This window comes from Notolepis coatsorum, assembly GCF_963971535.1.
Source record: "Notolepis coatsorum genome assembly, chromosome: 14".
Lineage (NCBI taxonomy): Eukaryota > Metazoa > Chordata > Actinopteri > Aulopiformes > Paralepididae > Notolepis > Notolepis coatsorum.
In genome coordinates this window covers 40,177,902-40,199,618 of record NC_140178.1, presented here as the reverse complement: position 1 = coordinate 40,199,618, position 21,717 = coordinate 40,177,902, and the positions used below count along the sequence as shown (strand labels likewise).

At 40.7% G+C, this 21,717-nt stretch overlaps 1 protein-coding gene across 1 annotated transcript; it reads left to right on the top strand.

The window, feature by feature from the left end:
* The first annotated feature begins 216 nt into the window (after positions 1-216).
* Positions 217-21,254, top strand: litafd (LITAF domain containing). Its single transcript, XM_084328966.1, has 5 exons — positions 217-302; positions 15,404-15,459; positions 16,557-16,643; positions 17,338-17,545; positions 19,410-21,254. The coding sequence occupies exons 2-5, from the start codon at positions 15,411-15,413 to the stop codon at positions 19,522-19,524; spliced, it is 459 nt and encodes a 152-aa protein (XP_084185092.1). The 5' UTR covers positions 217-302; positions 15,404-15,410; the 3' UTR covers positions 19,525-21,254.
* The last annotated feature ends 463 nt before the right edge of the window (positions 21,255-21,717 follow it).

Below are 21,717 nucleotides of genomic sequence, written 5' to 3'. Positions count from 1 at the left end.
AGAACAAAGAGAAATACAGACCGGTATAATGGCCCTTTCCAGTTACACCTAAACAGTGTGAATCATGTTGATAAATATTCAGGAGCATGGTAATAAAGACGGTGCCATGTGGGCGGGGCCATGTGGGCGGGGCCATGTGGGCGGGCCATGTGGGAGGAGCCAGGACGTGTGTGTGGTAGGTACAGCTGTGACAGGTGGCTCTGTCTGCTAGAACCGATCTGGACTCTACATCAGCAACAACTAACTCACTTACCTGAATACTGCAACCTGAATACTGCAACACCAGTAGGGATATCACAAAGGTAAGACTGATAACATACAGTAGATGCATTTCAATAGTATTTTTGTCTGTGGGCTTTGAAAGCATTCTGTCACTCTTTATGTCAGCATTTCTGATGTTTTATTTGTGCTACAGTATGGGTTACAGCACGAGTTACAGTACCAACTGAGAATTGATTACACAACCAACCTGCAATGATTATTTATTGTTTGTTATTTACTATTGATTTATTGTTATATAATATGTTATATATATTTTGATAGTTAAAAAATAGTCAGGCCCAGTATTATTGACTTCCTTAATCTTACTGTCCCGATTTAAGAAATATCCTTGGGTCTAATGATTCCCTAATTTATAGTAACCGTCTTGAACCATGAGGTACCTCCTCAACTGTGTTGGGGGTACTGTGGTGCTATAATGACGTGTTCCTGTAAGTTATGTGGGGCATTACTGTTCCAATTCTAACGCACACGTTGTTACATTGTGTTACCATTCCTTATGTAATAGTATATATAAATAGATACTTTGGTAATTTCTTTCTTTACTGGCCCTTGCTTGTTTTTCATCCCCTTGCCTGGATCCTTTTTGCTGATGATGTTTGAGGTGTCCTTCTGTCTGAGAGAGGAGAGGAGAGGAGAGGAGAGGAGAGGAGAGGAGAGGAGAGGAGAGGAGAGGAGAGGAGGCCATTTGGACCAAAATGTAAAAGAAAATTAGAAAAAAAAGAGTATGTCATAGAAAGTGTAAAGCGAATTTCCCTGATTACAGTTCCACTTTTGGACCAATCCACCAATTAAGTTGCACAAGCAGAGAAGGAAGTTGTGTGTCAGTGCAGAATCATCTAGATTTAATATACTACTAACTATTAGTTTATAGTATTAGTCTATATAGGAGGCTGGAATTTGGCATGGAGGTCAAGTGTGTGTGTGTGTGTGTGTGTGTGTGTGTGTGTGTGTGTGTGTGTGTGTGTGTGTGTGTGTGTGTGTGTGTGTGTGTGTGTGTGTGTGTGTGTGTGTGTGTGTGTGTGTGTGTGTGTGTGTGTGTGTGTGTGTGTGTGTGTGTGTGTGTGTGTGTGTGTGTGTGTGTGTGTGTGTGTGTGTGTGTGTTCATGCCAATTGGTTAAAAGGGGGCGTGGCAATGGAAGTGGCCCATCACAAAAAGGTAGCTTTTGCACTTGTTCAGTTAGCATACTGACACTGCTGTTCAGTTAGGACACTGACACTGCTGTTCAGTTAGGATACTGACACTGCTGTTCAGTTAGGACACTGACACTGCTGTTCAGTTAGGATACTAACACTGCTGTTCAGTTAGGATACTAACACTGCTGTTCAGTTATTTATTATTAGTACACTCGTCCCATTTCTCCATTTCTGCCTTGCACTATATAGTATTGTATATAGTATTGTATATTAGTACACTGCACAGTATTGTATATTGTATGGTAACTACGTCTATTCTGCATCGAACATTGTACATATGTCTAAACTGAACACTGTGACCTTTTTTTTACTTCTAATTTTACTATGTTTTTATTTCATACTTATCTTGTCTTGCACAGTCTCTGGAGCGCAACAGTAAGAAGCATTTTGTACAAAAGTATTCTGTACTTCTGTATGACAACTATTAAAGAAACTTGAAACTTGAAACTTAGGATACTGACACTGCTGTTCAGTTAGGATACTGACACTGCTGTTCAGTTAGGACACTGACACTGCTGTTCAGTTAGGATACTGACACTGCTGTTCAGTTAGGACACTGACACTGCTGTTCAGTTAGGACACTGACACTGCTGTTCAGTTAGGACACTGACACTGCTGTTCAGTTAGGACACTGACACTGCTGTTCAGTTAGGACACTGACACTGCTGTTCAGTTAGGATACTGACACTGCTGTTCAGTTAGGACACTGACACTGCTGTTCAGTTAGGACACTGACACTGCTGTTCAGTTAGGACACTGACACTGCTGTTCAGTTAGGACACTGACACTGCTGTTCAGTTAGGACACTGACACTGCTGTTCAGTTAGGACACTGACACTGCTGCTTAGTTAGGGAGCATCTGAAAAGGAATGTCTTGCCTGGTTTTTATCCTCAGGTGATCTCGAACTCCTCGGGGCCCGACGACAGGAAGTGTGTCAGCCCCTGAGATATTGTTCACTGGGCTGGTTGCCTTTTATATATATATGTTGTTTTTTCCAAGTTTCAATTCAACTGAAGGTGCCAATATCATGGCTTTACCGGCGGTCCTCAGCACTGACAGACAACAGTTTGCCAGTCATCAGGAGCATTTGAGTAATGATGAGTTAGGAACATTAAAGGCAGCTTTGACAGGTGTGGGTTATGGTTGGTCCTGACATAAAGGCAACATATTACGGGTTTCGCCCTGGTCTTTATATGGATTGGTAGTCTGAAAGGTTATTTAGGTACTGGGGGGGAAATTACATAGGTACTTTTTGCCGCTTGGCCAGGGCTATTATAAGTTTTCCGAATAAAAAACCTAAACAGGCTGTTCAGAATGATTTGCATTTGTGATGTCACAAAGGGGACACAATCAATCGATTATCTTTCATTAATCAATTAGCTGTGTTTTATTGGAACTCTCACAATATAGATCTTGAATGAATGTGTGGTTTTAGCCTGCATTTATAAGCTATGTATGTGAACCAGGTCCACCTGGAGAGAGACGTAGCCTGCCAATAGGCAAGGCAATTAATTTGTTGCTGTGTCTTTTTTTAGCCATTTTGTCACATGCTATACCATCTAGGCTTTAGGCAGTGGTTCTCATCATGTTTGAGTGGACCCGGAGGGTACTGTCCAGTATACAGGCCAATGTCACTTACTGACTGACTGACTGATTGGCTGACTGACTGACTGACTGACTGACTGACTGACTGACTGACTGACTGACTGACTGACTGACTGACTGACTGACTGACTGACTGACTGACTGACTGACTGACTGACTGACTGACTGACTGACTGACTGACTGACTGACTGACTGACTGACTGACTGACTGAATCACGCATGCACGAGTGATGTTCATTTCAGGGATGACTAAGCTGATATGCATTCTGGCTGGCTGGCTGGCTGGCTGGCTGGCTGGCTGGCTGGCTGGCTGAATCACGCATGCACGAGTGATGTTCATTTCAGGGATGACTAAGCTGATATGCATTCTGGCTGGCTGGCTGGCTGGCTGGCTGGCTGGCTGGCTGGCTGGCTGGCTGAATCACGCATGCACGAGTGATGTTCATTTCAGGGATGAATAAACTGATATGCATTCTGACTAATTGTGAAATTAAAACATTTTAAAGGTCAATCAATCAAAAACAGGGGACACCCTGGAACCCCCACTAAAGGATGTTAACCCTTTGTGCCACTGTTGTGATCTTTTTCTAGGCGCATGAAAAAAGAAATTAGTTGAAAAGAAAAGCAGGTCTCTTGTTCATGTCTACTGTAAAATGTAAAGGAAGGGAGGGGCTGTGGAGGAATGCTGCTGAAATCCTCAGGGTAATGGGCTGTTAAACTCAAACTGAAGTCTGAGTCTGTTGGGTTGAATAAGGTCATACAGGGTAAGTGGTTCTGGTCAGTGGGCTCAGACCCCAAATCCCGGTACTCTGGAAAGCTTTGTGAATATGGACTCAGGCCCAGTTTGTACAGTAACTATTTGACAGATGTGTAATTTAGGTGAGTTGGTGTCAGTGTGCGTACAGACTCAGTAGTCTAGTCCAGGGGTTCCCAAAGTGGGGGTGGTATGCGGGGGGTTCGCCAGATGATTTAAAAAAATAATATATATATATATATTTTTTGCAGTCAGGCCACATAACTTAGAAGCAGGCCAGGCCAGTGTTTCTAGTTGCAGCAGCGCAATAGTTAGATAACCTAGATGGGGAACAACCAGGAGATCACTGCAACTCACACAAATTGGAGAACTATCTCTCTCTCCCTCTCTCTCTTGCTCTCACACACACACAAAGGGAGCCGCATGGGATTGGTGGAGGCGGGACCCGTACAAAAAACAAAAAATCCATCAAAATCAGTGTTGTTGCTAATCATTGACACATGCTAGCCTGTAATAATCCCCCCCAGAAAAATCTACTTTGCATTTGATATATTGCAAATATATGCCATCACACACACTGGCATTTAAAGGGTTAGAATTATAAAATGAATATGTGGTGTTATGATCAGGGCTGAAGTTGAATAAAAGATTGTATTTTTTTCAATCTGACATTACAAAAAAACAGAAAATCCATCAAAATCAGTGTTGTTGCTAATCATATATGCTAGCCTGTTTTTTAACAATAATGTATGATGCCATCACAAACACTGGCATTTAAAGGGTACAAATTTAAAAAAAAAAATCCTGCACCAGAATGCAGGAAATTAAGTCTTTGTAACCAAAAAATTCCTGGTGGGGGACCCTCAGACCCCCTGCTTAAAAAGTGGCCTGACTGGGGCTATATTTTGCACTATATTTCCTGGCATGAATGATTTCCCCAGTCCAGCCCTGGTTAAAAGCCTCCAATGCTTATTAGTGTGTGTGCGTTTGAACGTTTGCTTGTTTCAACCATACATTTCCATTTATAAATATATATATATATATATATATATATATATATATATATATTATATATATTTTTTTTTTACCTCCTATAATAGTGGGGGTCGCGGCTCTCTGACACCGTTATTTGGGCGTCGCGGCCTGAAAAGTTTGGGAACCCCTGGTCTAGTCCATATGTACAGACTATTTCTGTTGATTGGTCAGTTGGTTGGTTGGTGGGTGTGTCGGTTGGTTGGTGGGTGGGCCGGTGGGTTGGTTTTATTGGATAGATGAGATGGTCCAAACCAATAAACTCAAATTCTGGAAAAGGACTGACTAGAAAAAGTATATGAACAGACACATTGTGAGTCTATATCTTGAAGCCTGTCCTTGGTAGGCTGGTGACTTGTTAAAACAGATGGGCTTTTTTTTCATTCCCACAGACAGTGGATGTTGTGCGATTGTGTTTGGATACTGCTAATTGTAATGAATGGTCTGCATTTGTTACTTATTGTAGAACTGTAGGCGTGTTTTTTTTGCTTTGTGTGGCTACTGCCTGGTGGAGATTTGCACACCTTAGTAGTTAGTATTGAGACCACACACACATGGTCGGTCAGGTTTGACTGGCATAGATGTCACATACAGAAAGGCCACACCTGTAAATATGTAAAACACATTAGTGTAATTTAAAGGGGCAACCCGCATATTTTGCATCAGGAAAGAAAGAAACAGTGGTTTCATTGATTTACATTTTAGTAATTTTGCAGACAATCTTATCCAGAGCAACATACAAGAGCAACAACGGAACAAGCTCAAAGCTCTAGAATCAACAACACTGCAAGTAACCAAAATGAGGAGCACTGAGGCAAAGTTTTAAAATTTCTGTTTAAAATAAAGTAACCTACAATGAACAAAGGACATGGGAGAATTAAGAAGGTTATTTATTAATTTATGTTTTATTTCATTAATATTTTTATATTTCAATATATATGTTTAAACCAGATTAGTTGTCAAATGTTTTGAACAAGAAACATAACTGTAGCCATTCAGTCAGTGTTGTATTCGTATCACCTGGACGTACACAGCTTTGACTATGAATGTATCTGTGTATGTATGTGTACAGTTTGAACATCTGATGTACCGATAATGATAAGAATGACAACAATAAAGTTATGTCCTTGGGAAAATGAACACTGTTATAGAGGCGATGATGCTTCATTACTGGTTGACAGACAATACATTGTATCCCTGTAACCACAAGCCATCAGACAGGTCAGCTTCCGCATACTCAGATATTCTCTCTCTCTCTCTCTCTCTCTCTCTCTCTCTCTCTCTCTCTCTCTCTCTCTCTCTCTCTCTCTCTCTCTCTCTCTCTCTTCTCTCTCTCTCTCTCTCTCTCTCTCTCTCTCTCTCTCTCTCTCTCTCTCAACCTGATCTCTTCCAGGTACCGGGTTAACCTGCACTGTACTACTGTAGAGATTTCCCTACCACTCAATAGACAAGTCGAGGCAACTTTATTTATGGCGCCTTGAAAAACAGAACCACACATACACACATGGGGAAATAATACAAGGTCAGGCGAATGAAAATAATGATAGTAATGATTCTCAGGTGAAAAGGCCACTGATACAGCATTCAAGGTTATTTATAGCAACAAAGAATCACCACTGAAATCAAAATACATTGAGTTATCTCTAGACACTTGGCTTATCATCACGCTGTTCACTTACTCCGATATGACTGTAGCCTGTCTTGTGCCAAGTGAGTAAAAGATAACTTAAAAGATAGGTTTTGCTTTGTTTGTTTCTATCTAATTAAGCCATAAGTGTGATTGTTGTTTTTCAATATAGAAAGGGTTGTGCCTGGTCACTCTTATGATTAGTGTTAGCACCTCACAAGTTTTCCCCAGATTGACCCTAAAATGAGTTTCATAACACTTGCAAATGGGACCGTAAAAGAAAATAAGCTTGAATGCTTAATGAAGTATTTCAGGAATGGTTTTCCTAAATCAGAACTGGACAGAGGCTTGACAATAATTAAAGATGTTCCCCACCTAGATTAATCTAAAGCCTTGTACAGTATCTACATTGCAACACTGAGGGGGTGGGACTTTTTGAGATTTCGCTTTTTAACTGACACTAAATGTTGTAAATATCGGACATTGCATTGGGGGTTGTTTGGTTTTACCACTCTCTCTAGCAGGGATGGTCTTAACTGAATCCAGTCTAAACCCATGCCCGACAGGCAGATCAAAGTAACTGACTGACTGACTCACACATATGTAAAAGGCAGTGATGGAAATGATACGTTTGTCAGAGTACCAGAGTTTTAGGTTGAAAAATGTGTTGAAGTGTGTGAGTTAACCTATAGGCCTACTACTGTATCAGTCTGTGGTACCGGAAACTAAGGAGAAACATGTAGCTAGACAGCATTCCTCCGCCAACATATGGGTGTATCCTGGCTTCCACAAGGCCCAGTTTGTGTGTGTGTGTGTGTGTGTGTGTGTGTGTGTGTGTGTGTGTGTGTGTGTGTGTGTGTGTGTGTGTGTGTGTGTGTGTGTGTGTGTGTGTGTGTGTGTGTGTGTGTGTGTGTGTGTGTGTGTGTGTGTGTGTGTGTGTGTGTGTGTGTGTGTGTGTGTGTGTGTGTGTGTGTGTGTGTGTGTGTGTGTGTGTGTGTGTGTACATGTATTTTCTCAATGACAAGTCTGTCTGTCATCCTCACCAGTGACTCGTAAGCCAAATGACAAATAATGACAGCTAGAAACTGTAATGGATGACTGAATGGACCGCATCCAAGCTAGCTGATGTGTGGTGTGAGAGAGGGCTGTGAGAGAGAGAGAGAGAGAGAGAGAGAGAGAGAGAGAGAGAGAGAGAGAGAGAGAGAGAGAGAGAGAGAGAGAGAGAGAGAGAGAGAGAGAGAGAGAGAGAGAGAGAGAGAGAGAGAGAGAGAGAGAGAGAGAGAAAGAGAGAAAGAGAGAAGAGAGAGAGAGAGAGAGAGAGAGAGAGAGAGAGAGAGAGAGAGAGAGAGAGAGAGAGAGAGAGAGAGAGAGAGAGAGAGAGAGAGAGAAAGCAGACGTATTCCTAATTGTTCACTCCTGTTTGGGTCAGATGCATCATTCATTAGTCAAGTTTTTCCAGTATGGGATAGTCCATGAGATTGCTCACATGAGTTTTAACTTCACAATGGACCAAAACTAGGCAGACAATAGTGCAGAACAAACAAAGGTGGAGTACATGTTGGTAATGACATTGAAAGTCAGGTCATGGCAATGAATAATACAAAAAAATCCAATTTGACATATACATTAATTTATAGATGGGGCTTGCCAAAAGTGCTACAGTATACTGTATACTATAGTATTATATAGTATACTAAATTATTATAATTACAGTCAATTATACATACTATATGAGTCTGTTTTAAAATTGTATTGAAGGAGGAAAGTTAATCCAAATCACTTGGCGTGTGAATGTGATACAGTACATCACCCGAAAAGTACTCAAGTTTCTACTGTCCTTAACTATGAATGTGGTCAACGATAACATCTTTAGATGATTACCTTTGAAAATTACGTTCATCTGAAAGTTTAAAACAGACTTAAATGGTCCTTGATCTGAAGGATTCAACTGAAACAATTCTGCTGGTTCATGGGCCCATGAGTCTGGGTGTGAGGGCAAGAGTATTATTTAACTATTATTTAACAAGCCTGGGTATGAGGCAGTGGCGTCGTTAGCCCTGGGCATCAGCATCCCCATTGTCTGTGCTGAATGTTTGTTAGTGTTTGGTATTTTTTGTTGGTTTTTAGTACTTTTAAACATCCATTTTTAGTAAGTAGTTTTCATTTGATCCTATAATTTTTTCATTCACCGATTTGTGGACTTTTTTTTTAGTGTCCTGAAAGGCGCCTTATAAATCAAATGCATTATTATTATTATTATTTTTATTATTATTATTATTATTATTATTATTATTATTATTATTATTATTATTATTATTATTATTATTATTATTATTATTATTATTATTATTATTATTATTATTATTATTATTATTATTATTATTATTATTATTATTATTATTATTATTATTATTATTATTATTATTATTATTATTATTATTATTATTATTATTATTATTATTATTATTATTATTATTATTATTATTATTATTATTATTATTATTATTATTATTATTATTATTATTATTATTATTATTATTATTATTATTATTATCCAGGAGAGAAAAGACACTTTGGATAGTAGGGACTGCATCTCTGCCTGTCCTGACCAGGAAACACTTTGCAACTGTGATCTCCTCTGGCATTGTAATGTGTGGCGAGGGGCAGGGGCGGAGCTAGGGGGTGGCTACCTGGGCTCAAGCCCCGGATGTATTCTGAAAAGCCCTGAATCTATTTAAAAAAAAAATATATATAAAAATTATTTATTTATTTTTTTTACAATTCATCATTGTTACATGAAAATATGTTTGCACCAGATTTAGCAGAAGCTAATTTCCATCTGTGGTCTATCCAGCTGCTAACTGTATTTGAGTGAGTTAAGTCTTGGTGTTATGGTAGACTCAGACCTAATCAGACAATCAACAAGTTGACAAAAACTTAATTCTTCCACCTTAGAAACATAGCTAAACATAGCTAAAGTACGGCCATTTATAAATCAAAAGGACGCTGAAAACCAGATCCATGCCTTTATCTCAAGCCAACTCGACTACTGTAATGCACTCCTTACCGGCCTCCCGATTAAATACGATGATAACTATTTTATTGCAATGCACTATTGCATTATTTTATTCTATTTTACTAACTATTTTATTGCACTGCACTATTTTACTTTGTATCAGTGAATCATAGACGCCTGGCCATAAGAGCATTCGGAGCATCTCTGCTCTCCCACTATTGAACTTGGGGGAGCAAAGGTATAATCTTGCTCCACCACTTTTTGATTATATGGAAAATATGATATATCCCCCCCCAATATATAAATCTAACCATAACTACGTTATGGTTAACTGAGTTTTATAGTGAAAAGAGCAGCTTTATTGGTCAAGATTGAAGGCTCTATATTGCAGGAAATTGCACGTACAGGTTCATTAAATTCAAAAAAAATCTGTCGTGGAGGGGGTCGTGCCTGAGCCCCTCCAAACCACCCCTTGCCTGCCAAAAAAAAAAAAAAAAAAAAAAAAATGTAAAGAAAAAAAAAGGGGGCCCATCTGGGCTAAGCCCCGGATCTCCTACAATCCTAAATCCGCCCCTGGCGAGGGGTTGCAGCAATTCCACTGAGAGAAACTGGTCTGAGGCTGGATAACATGCCTGTATGCCTCTCATAAGTTGTTATCCAACTCATGAGAACCTGCTCTCAAGCTCTTGCAGCATTCTGTCGACGACTGGATAGAACAGTCTCTGTCTCAGCTGATATCCTGAGCTAAGGTCTGAGCTTGTGCCACAAGATGACTCAACTACATACTCGTCCATCATTTTCTGCTTCCTCCTTTGGCTGGTAGTATGTTCCTCAATCCAAAGGCCATTACATATGGCCTTTGTCCTGTCATACATGTCCACTGCCATCTCTGAGGTGCGATAATAAGCTTTAATCGAACCCTGGTTCATTTCCTCGGATAGTCCGGTTGGTTTGGGGTGGTGTGAAAGCTCATTCACTCTTGCAAGTGAACCCTGCTGCGGTTCATTTGAGATGTGAATGCAAAGCGGACCAAAGGCAGGAAAAGACCCAAAAATCTAATATTTTTTTTATGAGAAGACTGAAACATATGTATATAATGAAACACACAATACAGTTTTTTTTCGATTGCCTAAGCATGATTTTGAAAACGGGGCCCGGTGTTTCAAAACACACAATTAGCACAACCACACACACAATTATCACCTCAGATCCTTTGCTAAATTAAACACTTGTCAAAACCATACACTAATTTATAAAAACTACATTTTGTTACCATATGAAACACGTTTCATATGACTTAATTCTGTTTGAACCAGTTACACACACTGCTGTGCTTAACCTAAAACACATTTAGCAATTCTATTTCTCAGTGATTAGAGTACTGTAAGTGAAGTACGCAGAGAATGTGCAAATATACAATAAATTCACCAAACACTACACAAGACCAATGCTGTAGACTGATGAAAATATAATTTATTTATCTACATATACCCAAATCAATGATGCAGACTGATGAAAAAAATAACATTGGGGAGCTTCTCGGCGCTATTTCGGCGTCGGTGACAACCGTGCTCGTCACGGATCTGGGGTACACGAGTTCGATTCCCGGACCCGCCGTATTTTCTCAGAGTGTCTTCCCCTACTCTACATCCCATTCAACCTGTTTCTGTCGGTCATGCTTGACCAGAAAAAGCGATAAACACTAAAAAAAAAAAAAAAAAAACATTTTCTCTCCATATACCCAAATCAATGATGCAGACTGATGAAAATATAAATGTTCTCTCCATATAACCAAATCAGTCAACATTTCAACATGGAGAATCACAACAATACATGTCCCAGTTTGCATGCTACTATGTGCATAACACTGTAAGCTCAGCAAATATCAGACAAACATAAAATACTGTATCCAGTACAGGTTAAAATTACAGTAAAACATTTTTTTTTTTGAAAAAACTTAAACAGAAAATACTAGACATTATCTCTTTGCCTAGCTGGATCTGGCAAGATAATTTTTTGTTGTGATTCTCCATTTTGACTGATTTGGGAAAATGGGAGAAAATGTATATTTTCATCAGTCTGCATCATTGGTTGTCTTGTGTAGTGTTTGGTGAATGTATTGTATATTTTCACGTTCTCTGTGTACAGTACTTCACTCTCCTTCCATTTTGGTTGAAGACAGGTGAACTCACCTGCTGCATTTTTATAGTGCTTAAACCTGATTGGTGTATCTACAATTAAGCAATGGTGTGTTTGTGCATCTGATGGCTGTGTTTAACCAATTGGCTCATATTTGTGGTAATTTGACATTCTGTGTCTAATGTAATGCAAGTGTGTTTAGTGTTTTGCAAATCACTGTGTATTGTTTTGCAAAAGGTGTGAGGCTGACATTGTAGGGGTGCAAATCTGGGCCTATATTTTGCATCGACATCACATCAATATATAAATAACGTATTGTTTTCATCTCTCACATCAATAGTCCTCGCCCATTTCCTCGTATTGTTTTCATCTCTCTATATTAACGTAATGCGCTATTCATATCAATCGACATCACATCAATATATAAATAACGTATTGTTTTCATCTCTCTATATTAACGTTAGGCTGTAAACATCTGTTCTATAGGCTATATTTAGTCTAGTTGAGTGATAGTGAGTTGAGTGATAGTTAGTTTTAGTATATTGAGCGAGTGTATTGAGCGAGTAGTTAGGCGATAGTAGGGCTAACGCGATTGGGCGCTGAGAGAAGCGTCAGTGGCCAATCAGGCCGCGTAAACCGAACGCGGAAGGACAACTGCCTTGGGGAAAGTATTCACGCATACGGCAAGGGGTCTGGTCGCGTGTATCCTTCCTGCTCTGATTGGCCAGCGATCTACGCTCGTTTCGCCCCTACGCCGGTAGCGCGCGCATGCGCATTTTTTTTGCCCCCACACGCTCACACACGCAGGTTTTAATAATAATAATAATAATAATAATAATGCAGGTTTTGCCGCCACGCCTGTAGATAATAATAATAATAATACTTAGACAAACGCACGCAATTGGCACAAGTGTAAATTATGCATTTGTCACTAAGTTTTAACATCGACGCACTTAGCTCAACTCGTTCGCCAGCTTGCTGTGGAGCTTATGGTCACAAGTTCAAATCACTCTTAGTTAAAAAAAAAAAATTTTACGTTTAATTAATTTATCATCTCTCTATATTAACATAACTAGCTATTCATATCAATCGAAATAACGTTCATCTCTCTATATTAACGTAACTAGCTATTCATATCAATTGAAATAACGTATTGTATTGTTTTCATCTCTCTGTATATTAACGTAACTAGCTATTCATATCAATCGAAATAACGTTCATCTCTCTATATTAACGTAGCTATTCATATCAATTGAAATAACGTATTGTATTGTTTTCATCTCTCTATATTAACGTGATTCCATCAACACATAGGTATGCTCTTGCGCGTGACGCGACTTTGGGCTTCATTATTCAGCCACAGTGTTGATGGAATCACGTTAATATAGAGAGATGATAAATTAATTAAACAAAATAAAAAATAAAATAATTGAACTAAGAGTGATTTGAACTTGTGACCATAAGCTCCACAGCAAGCTGGCGAACGAGTTGAGCTAAGTGCGTCGATGTTAAAACTCGGCGACGAATGCATAATTTACACTTGTGCCAATTGCGTGCGTTTGTCTAGTATTATTATTCTAAGTATTATTATTATTATTATTATCTATCGGCGTGGCGGCAAAACCTGCATTATTATTATTATTATTATTATTATTATTAAAACCTGCGTGTGTGCGAGCGTGTGGGGGCAAAAACAAAAACCTGTGAGGGCATTGTTTGGAGGAACGTGGAGAATACATGTTCAAAAATAAACTTTTTCATTCATTAATTCATTTAACCTAATTATAAATTTTTCTATTGCCAAAAATGATATAGTTTGTTTTGCTTAGATTCTTAGATGCTTAGATTTTGCCCTGAAACTGCCAGACAGATACAATAACAAACATACACCCTGAAACAGCCAGAAACACAGTAAGCTACAATAAGAAACACACACCCCAAGACAGCCAGACAGCTATTAACAAACACACACCCTGTCCCTGAAACAGCCAGACACACAGTAAGCTACAGTAACAAACACACACCACCCTGAGACAGAGAGACCACCCTGGTATTTCCACCCAGGGAAGCAGAGATGCTGACAAACAGTTTTCATACGTCTCCTTATGTGCTGATTAGGGATCATCTTGCTGTGTGTGTGTGTGTGCGTGTGTGTGTGTGTGTGTGTGTGTGTGTGTGTGTGTGTGTGTGTAGTGTGTGTGTGTGTGTGTGTGTGTGTGTGTGTATGCTGCAAGCATTTTGTCATATTTCTCACACCTAAAGGCATGATGTCATCTCATCTCAACAGACATCTCCAGATTTTCTCCTTCTCTCCCTGCCCACTTTGACAACCTAGGATGGCTTAGAGTAGACGACAGAGTACAGCAACTTGCAATGGGCCTGGTCTACAAGATACACTATGCGACCAAGGTACCCATGTACATGTCAAAATACTTCCCAAAGGTCAGTGAATACCACGATCACAACACCAGAGGGAGCTCCACAAATCATGTAAAACCCAGATTCGGATCAAACAAGGGACTAAACACGTTTCGCAATTATGCCACATCAATGTGGAACGCCCTGCCTAAAGCTGTAAAGGAATGTGAATCACTACCCACCTTCAAAAACACTCTCAAAAAACACCTACGTGAGACTGCAATTCGAAACTGGCCCATACAAATGTCCTAACCTAGTTGTACAGTAAATGACCAAGTAAGGCTTTGTCAATATTCCAATGTACAGTGTAAAATGTGTGTGTGTCCCCTTCCCAACCCCCCCCCCCCCCCCCCCACCTCCAATGTACAGCCCTCACCCAACCCACCCAACCCCACCCCACCCAACCAACCTCCTCCAATGTACAGTTTCTATGCCAAATGTATATACACTCCTTTTCTGGACACTTTTGTATCACAAACAGTACTGTATTTGCAAATCTGATATGTCATAAATGTATAGATGTAGCAGTACTGTCTATCTGTATGTCATGTATGTCATGTTATGATGAATTGAAAATGGGGGACCCTGATGTAAACAAGTCGAAAGTCTTTCTCTGGTCTGCATCCCCTTAACAATTGTATGTATTGAGCTGTACTGTACTGTACCCATTCTGCAATCTGTTAATAAACTTTTCAATCAATCAATCAATCAATCACATGCTCCAACAACTCACATCCTCCAACTGTCTTTCTAGAGAAGTGGTGATGTGGGAAGAAAGGAACGGAGTGGTAGCGTCCCATTTGTTAGTTCTATCACTAGGACTAGGGCGCCATCTACAGGCTGGTTTGAGCACTCGTTCAACCTCACCCCACCATCCTTTTCATTTCAATATATTAGTCTACTTTCTTCATAGTGTTCCATCACAGACCTCTTGGCGGCAAACAACAGTTAGATGTAATAAAATAACAAGGAACTTAATGACATTAAACATTAAATGACAGCTGTGGCTAGTGAGATCATGTGGTATTGTGTCATATTGGATGGCATGACACTTCATGAGAATAATTAGTATAAATAAGATACAGAGGTGACAGGTGCTATAAACTATCATCTGAAATAAAAGTCTATGTTTTGTACTTTATAGACAAAACTATATAGTCACCATGTTGCAGTGTCACTCTAAAATGTCTCACTGCCATCTCTCTTTCTTGTGACTATGTGTGAATTGGAAATAAGGATATGTAATACATTTTATTTATTGATGTATCTCTCTCCTCTCTTTCCCCCCCCCCCCCTCTCTCTGTCTCTCCCTCTCTCTCTCTCTCCCTCTCTAGTAGGACAATGAGTTCAGATGGGCAGAAACCAGAACTCCCTCCCTACATGATACCAGGTGAGACACTAACACACACATACACACTCAGACACACACACACTCTTAGCTGTCCATCGTGTGTTCGATGATGACGCTTGCTCCAGGGATGGGGTGAGGGGGGGGGGTTAGCGACGCTGCCGCTGGTGCCACTTCTCGTGGGCGTTGAGTCCGATCCTTGAGCCGCACACCCGTCCACTGATGGTGCAAGGGAAGCCAGATACCTGGGGGATGCCAGCCGCCCGCTGGTGTCGTTGCGTGCGCCTCTCAGATATTCGGTCTTGGTTTGTTTGGTGTATTTGGGAAACTGCAGTGGCACAAGTTACTTGCCAGGCTGATCTGTCGAGTGCCAGAGTTTCAAGCTGCGTGATGTTTGCACACTTTAGGAGGTCCCTGGTGTAGTCCTTAAAGCGTCTCTTTTGGCCTCCAGCAGCCCGCTTTGCTCCTCTCAGTTGGCCATAGAGGACTTGGCGGGGCGCGTGAACATTTAAGGCAACCAACTTGGAGAGACATACTGCGTTGTAAACGGCAACCTTGGTGCTGATCTTCAGGTTTTGGTTTTCAAAAACCCTGCTGCATAGGCGTCCAAATGATGATGCCGCTTTATTGATACGTGTGTGTATCTCCGCGTCAAGGGAGCAGCATGAGGACAGAGTGGAGCCGAGGTAGGTGAAATGATCCACTGTTTTGAGTGGAACGCCGTTTATGTGAAAACTGGGAGGTGTAGAGGTTCGGGAAGTGAGTTGGGACATAACTTCGGTTTTTTGTATGTTGACCTGGAGACCGAAGGATTGGTACAGGCTGGATATGGTGTCAAGAGCATGCTGCATAGACTCTGGACTGTGAGCTAAGATGGCACAGTCATCAGCGTACACACACACACACACACCACACACACACACACAAAAAACACTGTCACAATAGGATGATTGACTGTTTCTTCCCTTCATCTCTCTTCTCCTATGCTGTTCCCTCCATCCCTCTCTCCTCTTCTCCCCTATCCATCCTCCACCTGTGCTCTCATATTCTCATCTACACCACTCTCCTATTGCCCCCTCACTTCATGCATCTCCTCTACTCTACATCTCTCTCTTTCTCTCTCTCTCCCTCTCAACCAGTAGAAAGTCAGGACGATGGAGTGAGAGTGTACCACCTGCACACTCCCTTCAACCCACCTGAGACCCAGGCCACGTCCGCTACACCAGGTAAAGAGTTCCTTAGTGACATTTCCTGGTTATGCACATGAATTAGTCAGTGGTGGTAAATAATATCTTCTAGAACAGTGGTTTTCTTGGTTTGTGGTCCCTAGAAAGAGAGGGACAACTATTCATGACTCACTAACATCGTCACCTCTTCTTCCTCTCTCTCCCCATCACCTCTTCTTTTCCTCTCTCTCCATGTCACCTCTTCTTCCTCTCTTTTTCCATGTCACCTCTTCTTCCTCTCTCTCCACGTCACCTCTTCTTCCTCTCTCTCTCTCTACATCACCTCTTCTTCCTCTCTCCATCTCTCTCCATGTCACCTCTTCTTCCTCTCTCCACATCACCTCTTCTTCCTCTCTATCTCTCTCGCTACATCACCTCTTCTTCCTCTCTCTCCATCTCTCTCCATGTCACTTCTTATTCCTCTCTCCATCCCTCCAAAATATCTCTCTTATATCTACCATCATTCTCATACACCCCCCCCCCCCTTCTCCTCTCCTTATCCCCTCACTTTCCAATTCTCTCCATGGCTCCTCTCCCTCCCTCCACCTTTCCCTCCTCTGTCCCCCCAAACCATCTCTTCCATGACCCCCCCCCCCCACCACCACCTCTCTCTCTCTCTCTCTCTCTCTCTCTCTCTCTCTCTCTCTCTCTCTCTCTCTCTCTCTCTCTCTCTCTCTCTCCTTCTGCCACCCAGTCTATACCAGTGGAGGTGGGAGTCTGGGAGGAGGCACCGGTACTGGGGAAGAGAAGGGTACTAATAGGTTTGTGAGCCATGAGACAAACCTGGGCAGCTCCCCTGGCATGACGACCTGCACCTCCTGCCAGCAGCAGGTCATGACCAACGTCACCTACAAAGTAGGGCTCTACGCCTGGCTGATGTGCCTCCTCTTCATCTGCTGCGGGTAAGTTAGTGTAACGGGGAAGCCCGTGGGTATGTCCACAGTCACGGAAACAGGTGTGTTGACGAGTGACTGTGGCAGTGCGGGCTGGTAAATTAAACTCACTTCCCCATAACAGGGTTAACAGATGCATAGGTACGGTAGTTAGGAGTGAAATCACTTCTTAGTGCAGCGGCCTGTGTCGTCGCCCGCGGACACGGGAGCCCCCTGTTCGACTCCCCCTCGGGACATTCTCATTTAACATCAAACACAACGCAGTCCAGTATGATCCGTCACAGTGGTGCCCAGTGACCCGGATGTCCTGAGGGGCGTGAGTTTAGGGAGGTGAGTGTAACGGCCGGGGAAGCCCGTGGGTATGTCCACAGTCACGGAAACAGGTGTGTTGACGACTCCGAGTGACTGTGGCAGTGCGGGCTGGTAAATTAAACTCACTTCCCCATAACAGGGTTAACAGACGCATAGGTACGGTAGTTAGGAGTGAATTCACTTCTTAGTGCAGCGGCCTGTGTCGTCGCCTGCGGACGCGGGAGCCCCCTGTTCGACTCCCCCTCGGGACATTCTCATTTAACATCAAACACAACGCAGTCCAGTATGATCCGTCACATTAGGACTAAACACGTTTCGCAATTATGCCACATCAATGTGGAACGCCATACCCACAGCTGTAAAGGAATGTGAATCACTACCCACTTTCAAAACCACTCTCAAAGAGCACCTACAGGAGACTGCAATTCGAAACTGGCCCCTGTAAATGTCCTAACCTAACCCCCTCCAATGTACAGTAAATGTCCTAACCCAATAATACACAAGACCCTCTTCTTGGGACCAAGTAAGGTTTCGTCGATAATCCAATGTACAGTTATTGTGTACATACAATGTACAGAATTGAAAATGGGGGACCCTGATGTAAACAAGATGAAAGTCTTTCTCTGGTCTGCATCCCCTTAACAATTGTGTGTATTGAGCTGTACTGTATTGTACCCATTCTGCAATCTGTTAATAAAATGTTCAATCAATCAATTAGCTCTATTGGCGAGTTTTGTATGCATTACATAAAAGCTTGATAACAAACTGCAGCAGATTCTGAGGGTTAAATCAAAACCTGTCCTAACTAATTATTACAAGTTCGCATTGTGTTTTCGAAGGGATCAACAGAAGGTTCAAAGAGTCTCCACAAAGGCTGGTGTGGTGAAAACACAAGCTGCTGCTGAAATACAGTATGAAATTACTCCTTTCAAAACCTCCAGTCGACAAACGCTCTGTCTATAAGATCAGCACCTTGACCTGACAGGTTAACAGTGATAGTATAGTAATGTGTTTTATTGGCTACCAGTGGTGGCAGCACAGAGTGTTTGTCAAGCTTTCCCAAGCGCTATTATCGATATGAAAGGAGAGTTTTATACTGTATTTCAGCAGCAGCTTGTGTTTTCACCCCACCAGCCTTTGACGATACTCATTGAGCTTTATTTAAAAATATGAAAAAAAAGAAATAGAAAAGTGTAATGCAAGGGGGAAAACAACATATAAGACATAAGCACAGCAAAGTTGGAGATATTTCCAGTGTGGTCCTTTTACATACACAAGACTGGCAAAATGCGTTGGACTCACTCAGGGGTGGGGTGGGGTGGACTGAAAAGTGAAAGCTTTCGTCTGGCTCATGTTATTATACCATATATATATATATATATATATATATATATATATATATATATATATATATATATATATATATATATATATATATATATATATATATATATATATATATATATATATATGCATATACGTAGTGTCGATATATATGACATATCATGTAGTACTAGTGAGTTAATATAGATATTACATTGTGTGTCTATTTGCCTTGCAGGTTAATTCTGTGCTGCTGCCTGATCCCGTTCTTCGTGAAGAACTTCAAGGATGCGTATCACACGTGTCCGCGCTGTAACCGAGTGCTCCACGTGGAGAAGAAGAAGTGCTGCTAGGAACAACCATAGATATATATAACTTTATATATGTCTATGGGAACAACAACACCTGACGCATCTAGATTGTCTGGAGGAGGGATCCTGCTAGCCTGACACGTCAGACCCGCGGAGGGTAAAAACCCAATACGTCTCTCTCTGACCTGTCAGGCTAGAGGTCCCAACCTCTTGTGTTATAATTTAGAGACAATCCAAACGTTTATTTCTGTGTAATCTAACGATTACAAAAAAAAGAAAAAAACACTAGACCTGGACAAAATCACACTTGAATGCTGTTTTCAGAAAAGATTAGGAGGCTTTTATTTACCTTAAAATAAATGTGTTGTTTACTTATGATGGTCTGTCCAAGCCCACATTGTGTGCCTTCAGTTATGAAGCCAGTTTCAATTCGATTTTGTCCCGGTCTTGTTGCTATCCTACACTTTTTAAAACTAAGCATTTTGTTGTAACATACAGTAACTGTAATGAAGGCTTGTATATACACTTACTAGGCAATTGTATATTACATAGACTTTGTCAAAAGAAAATGGTTTAAAAGGATAGTTTCTTTGTTTCAAAGTATAAGAACACAGTCGAATTTGAAATCGGGGGGAACTCTCCATTTGAAAGAAGGATGTCCAATGTCCATATCTCATAAATAATACATTGTATCGTAAAAAAAAAAACTCAGCTAGCGAGCACAAACCTGTTAACACCTTGTGAAGACTTTATTCAAGAGGGCAAAAACTCAGACCGTTGTCAGTACAGTGGAGGATACAATATTTACTACCTTGCTATTGTACTTGTGTCAGCAGCGTGCACATTCAATTTGAATCGGAATTTGCACACACAGCAGGATAACTCCCTTTAAAGGACCATACCAGTGTTACTACATGTCACTGTCCATTGTCAACATCGGCCACATAGTTTACATAACCCTCAACAATTTCCCCCAAATTGCTTTTATTTTTTAGATACCGTGTTTGTTTACGTTTTGTCCATATTCAATAAACGTTACGGAATTCACCTGAAAATGTGTGTCAACGTTAGCTAAAACTCACTGTATCATTAAAAGCGCTCTTCAAGATAGAATTTGAATTTGAAATGCAGCAACAAACTTTCCAAGCATAAAATTCAACTCACTGGCTCCCTTGGTTCTGTTGTGATTGATAGTTTTCATACAGCTTCCTGTATGAAGGAAAAATATAAATAATGTGTTGTGTGGTTCAAGGCTGTGGTAGTTATACAAAAATATGAAAAAGAGAGCAAATATATTTTCACAAGCTTCCCAGTTCGCTCGGACCCTGTTGATTTCATATCAATGCAGTATCAGAGTAATACAGTCATTTTAGATCAAATTAATTACATGATTTTCAAAAGGGTGAATGACCTACCCAGCAACTTTCAAATATCAGTTTTTACACAGCGTTTCAACATGAATGGCAGTGAATGACGTTTAAGAATGTAGTCTGTGATCTAATAAAGCAGGGGTTCTCAAACTTTTTTATACCACAACCCCATTTTATTTAGGATTTTTTTTGGCAACCCCAAAATGTATCGCGTAATTTCAACGTGGAATTAAAGAATATCAAAATAAAAGCACATGTTGTTGAACTTGATCATGCATATTTATTAGAACATTTTATTACAGCACTATTTTATCAATACACATTTATAAAACGAGGCATATTTAGCCTAAATATGTTGCCAGAACATAAAAAAAGAAAGAAAAAAAATGATCCCAACTGTCACCTACCCATGACCCCACTTTGGGTCGCAACCCGTAGTTTGAGAACCACTGTACTAAAGTATACACTGTATACACAACATTTGTTGAAGATAGATCTCTGCTAATGACAATAAGATTAGACGGGTATGGTCCTTTAACACCCATCCACTTCTTTTACAGAAGGTATGTTGATGTAACATTACCCACATGTTAAAACTGAAAATGTATCCGCTGGATATCAACAGAATCAAACCATTTCAGATATCCAGTCTGAGATTGAATAATCTACTCAGGTTACCATGACTGGTCCATCAGTCAGTTTTCAGTAGTTGTAAAGGATATCAGCTTTGTACAAACAAGTAATGAAACTAGTTTGCTACAATTTAGTTCATTTTAGTGGTTCAAAAACATCCACAACAACTGTGACAATTTATTTATCGCCTGCTAGCACAGGTTAGCCAATGTTGATCTCCCATAGCAACCGA

Bases quoted from the DNA above. Each gene is read 5' to 3' on its own strand.
- litafd (XM_084328966.1), top strand. From the start codon at position 15,411: ATGAGTTCAGATGGGCAGAAACCAGAACTCCCTCCCTACATGATACCA. The intron at 16,644-17,337 runs GTAAAGAGTTCC...TCTGCCACCCAG, and splicing joins GGCCACGTCCGCTACACCAG to TCTATACCAGTGGAGGTGGG. The intron at 17,546-19,409 runs GTAAGTTAGTGT...TTTGCCTTGCAG, and splicing joins CTCCTCTTCATCTGCTGCGG to GTTAATTCTGTGCTGCTGCC.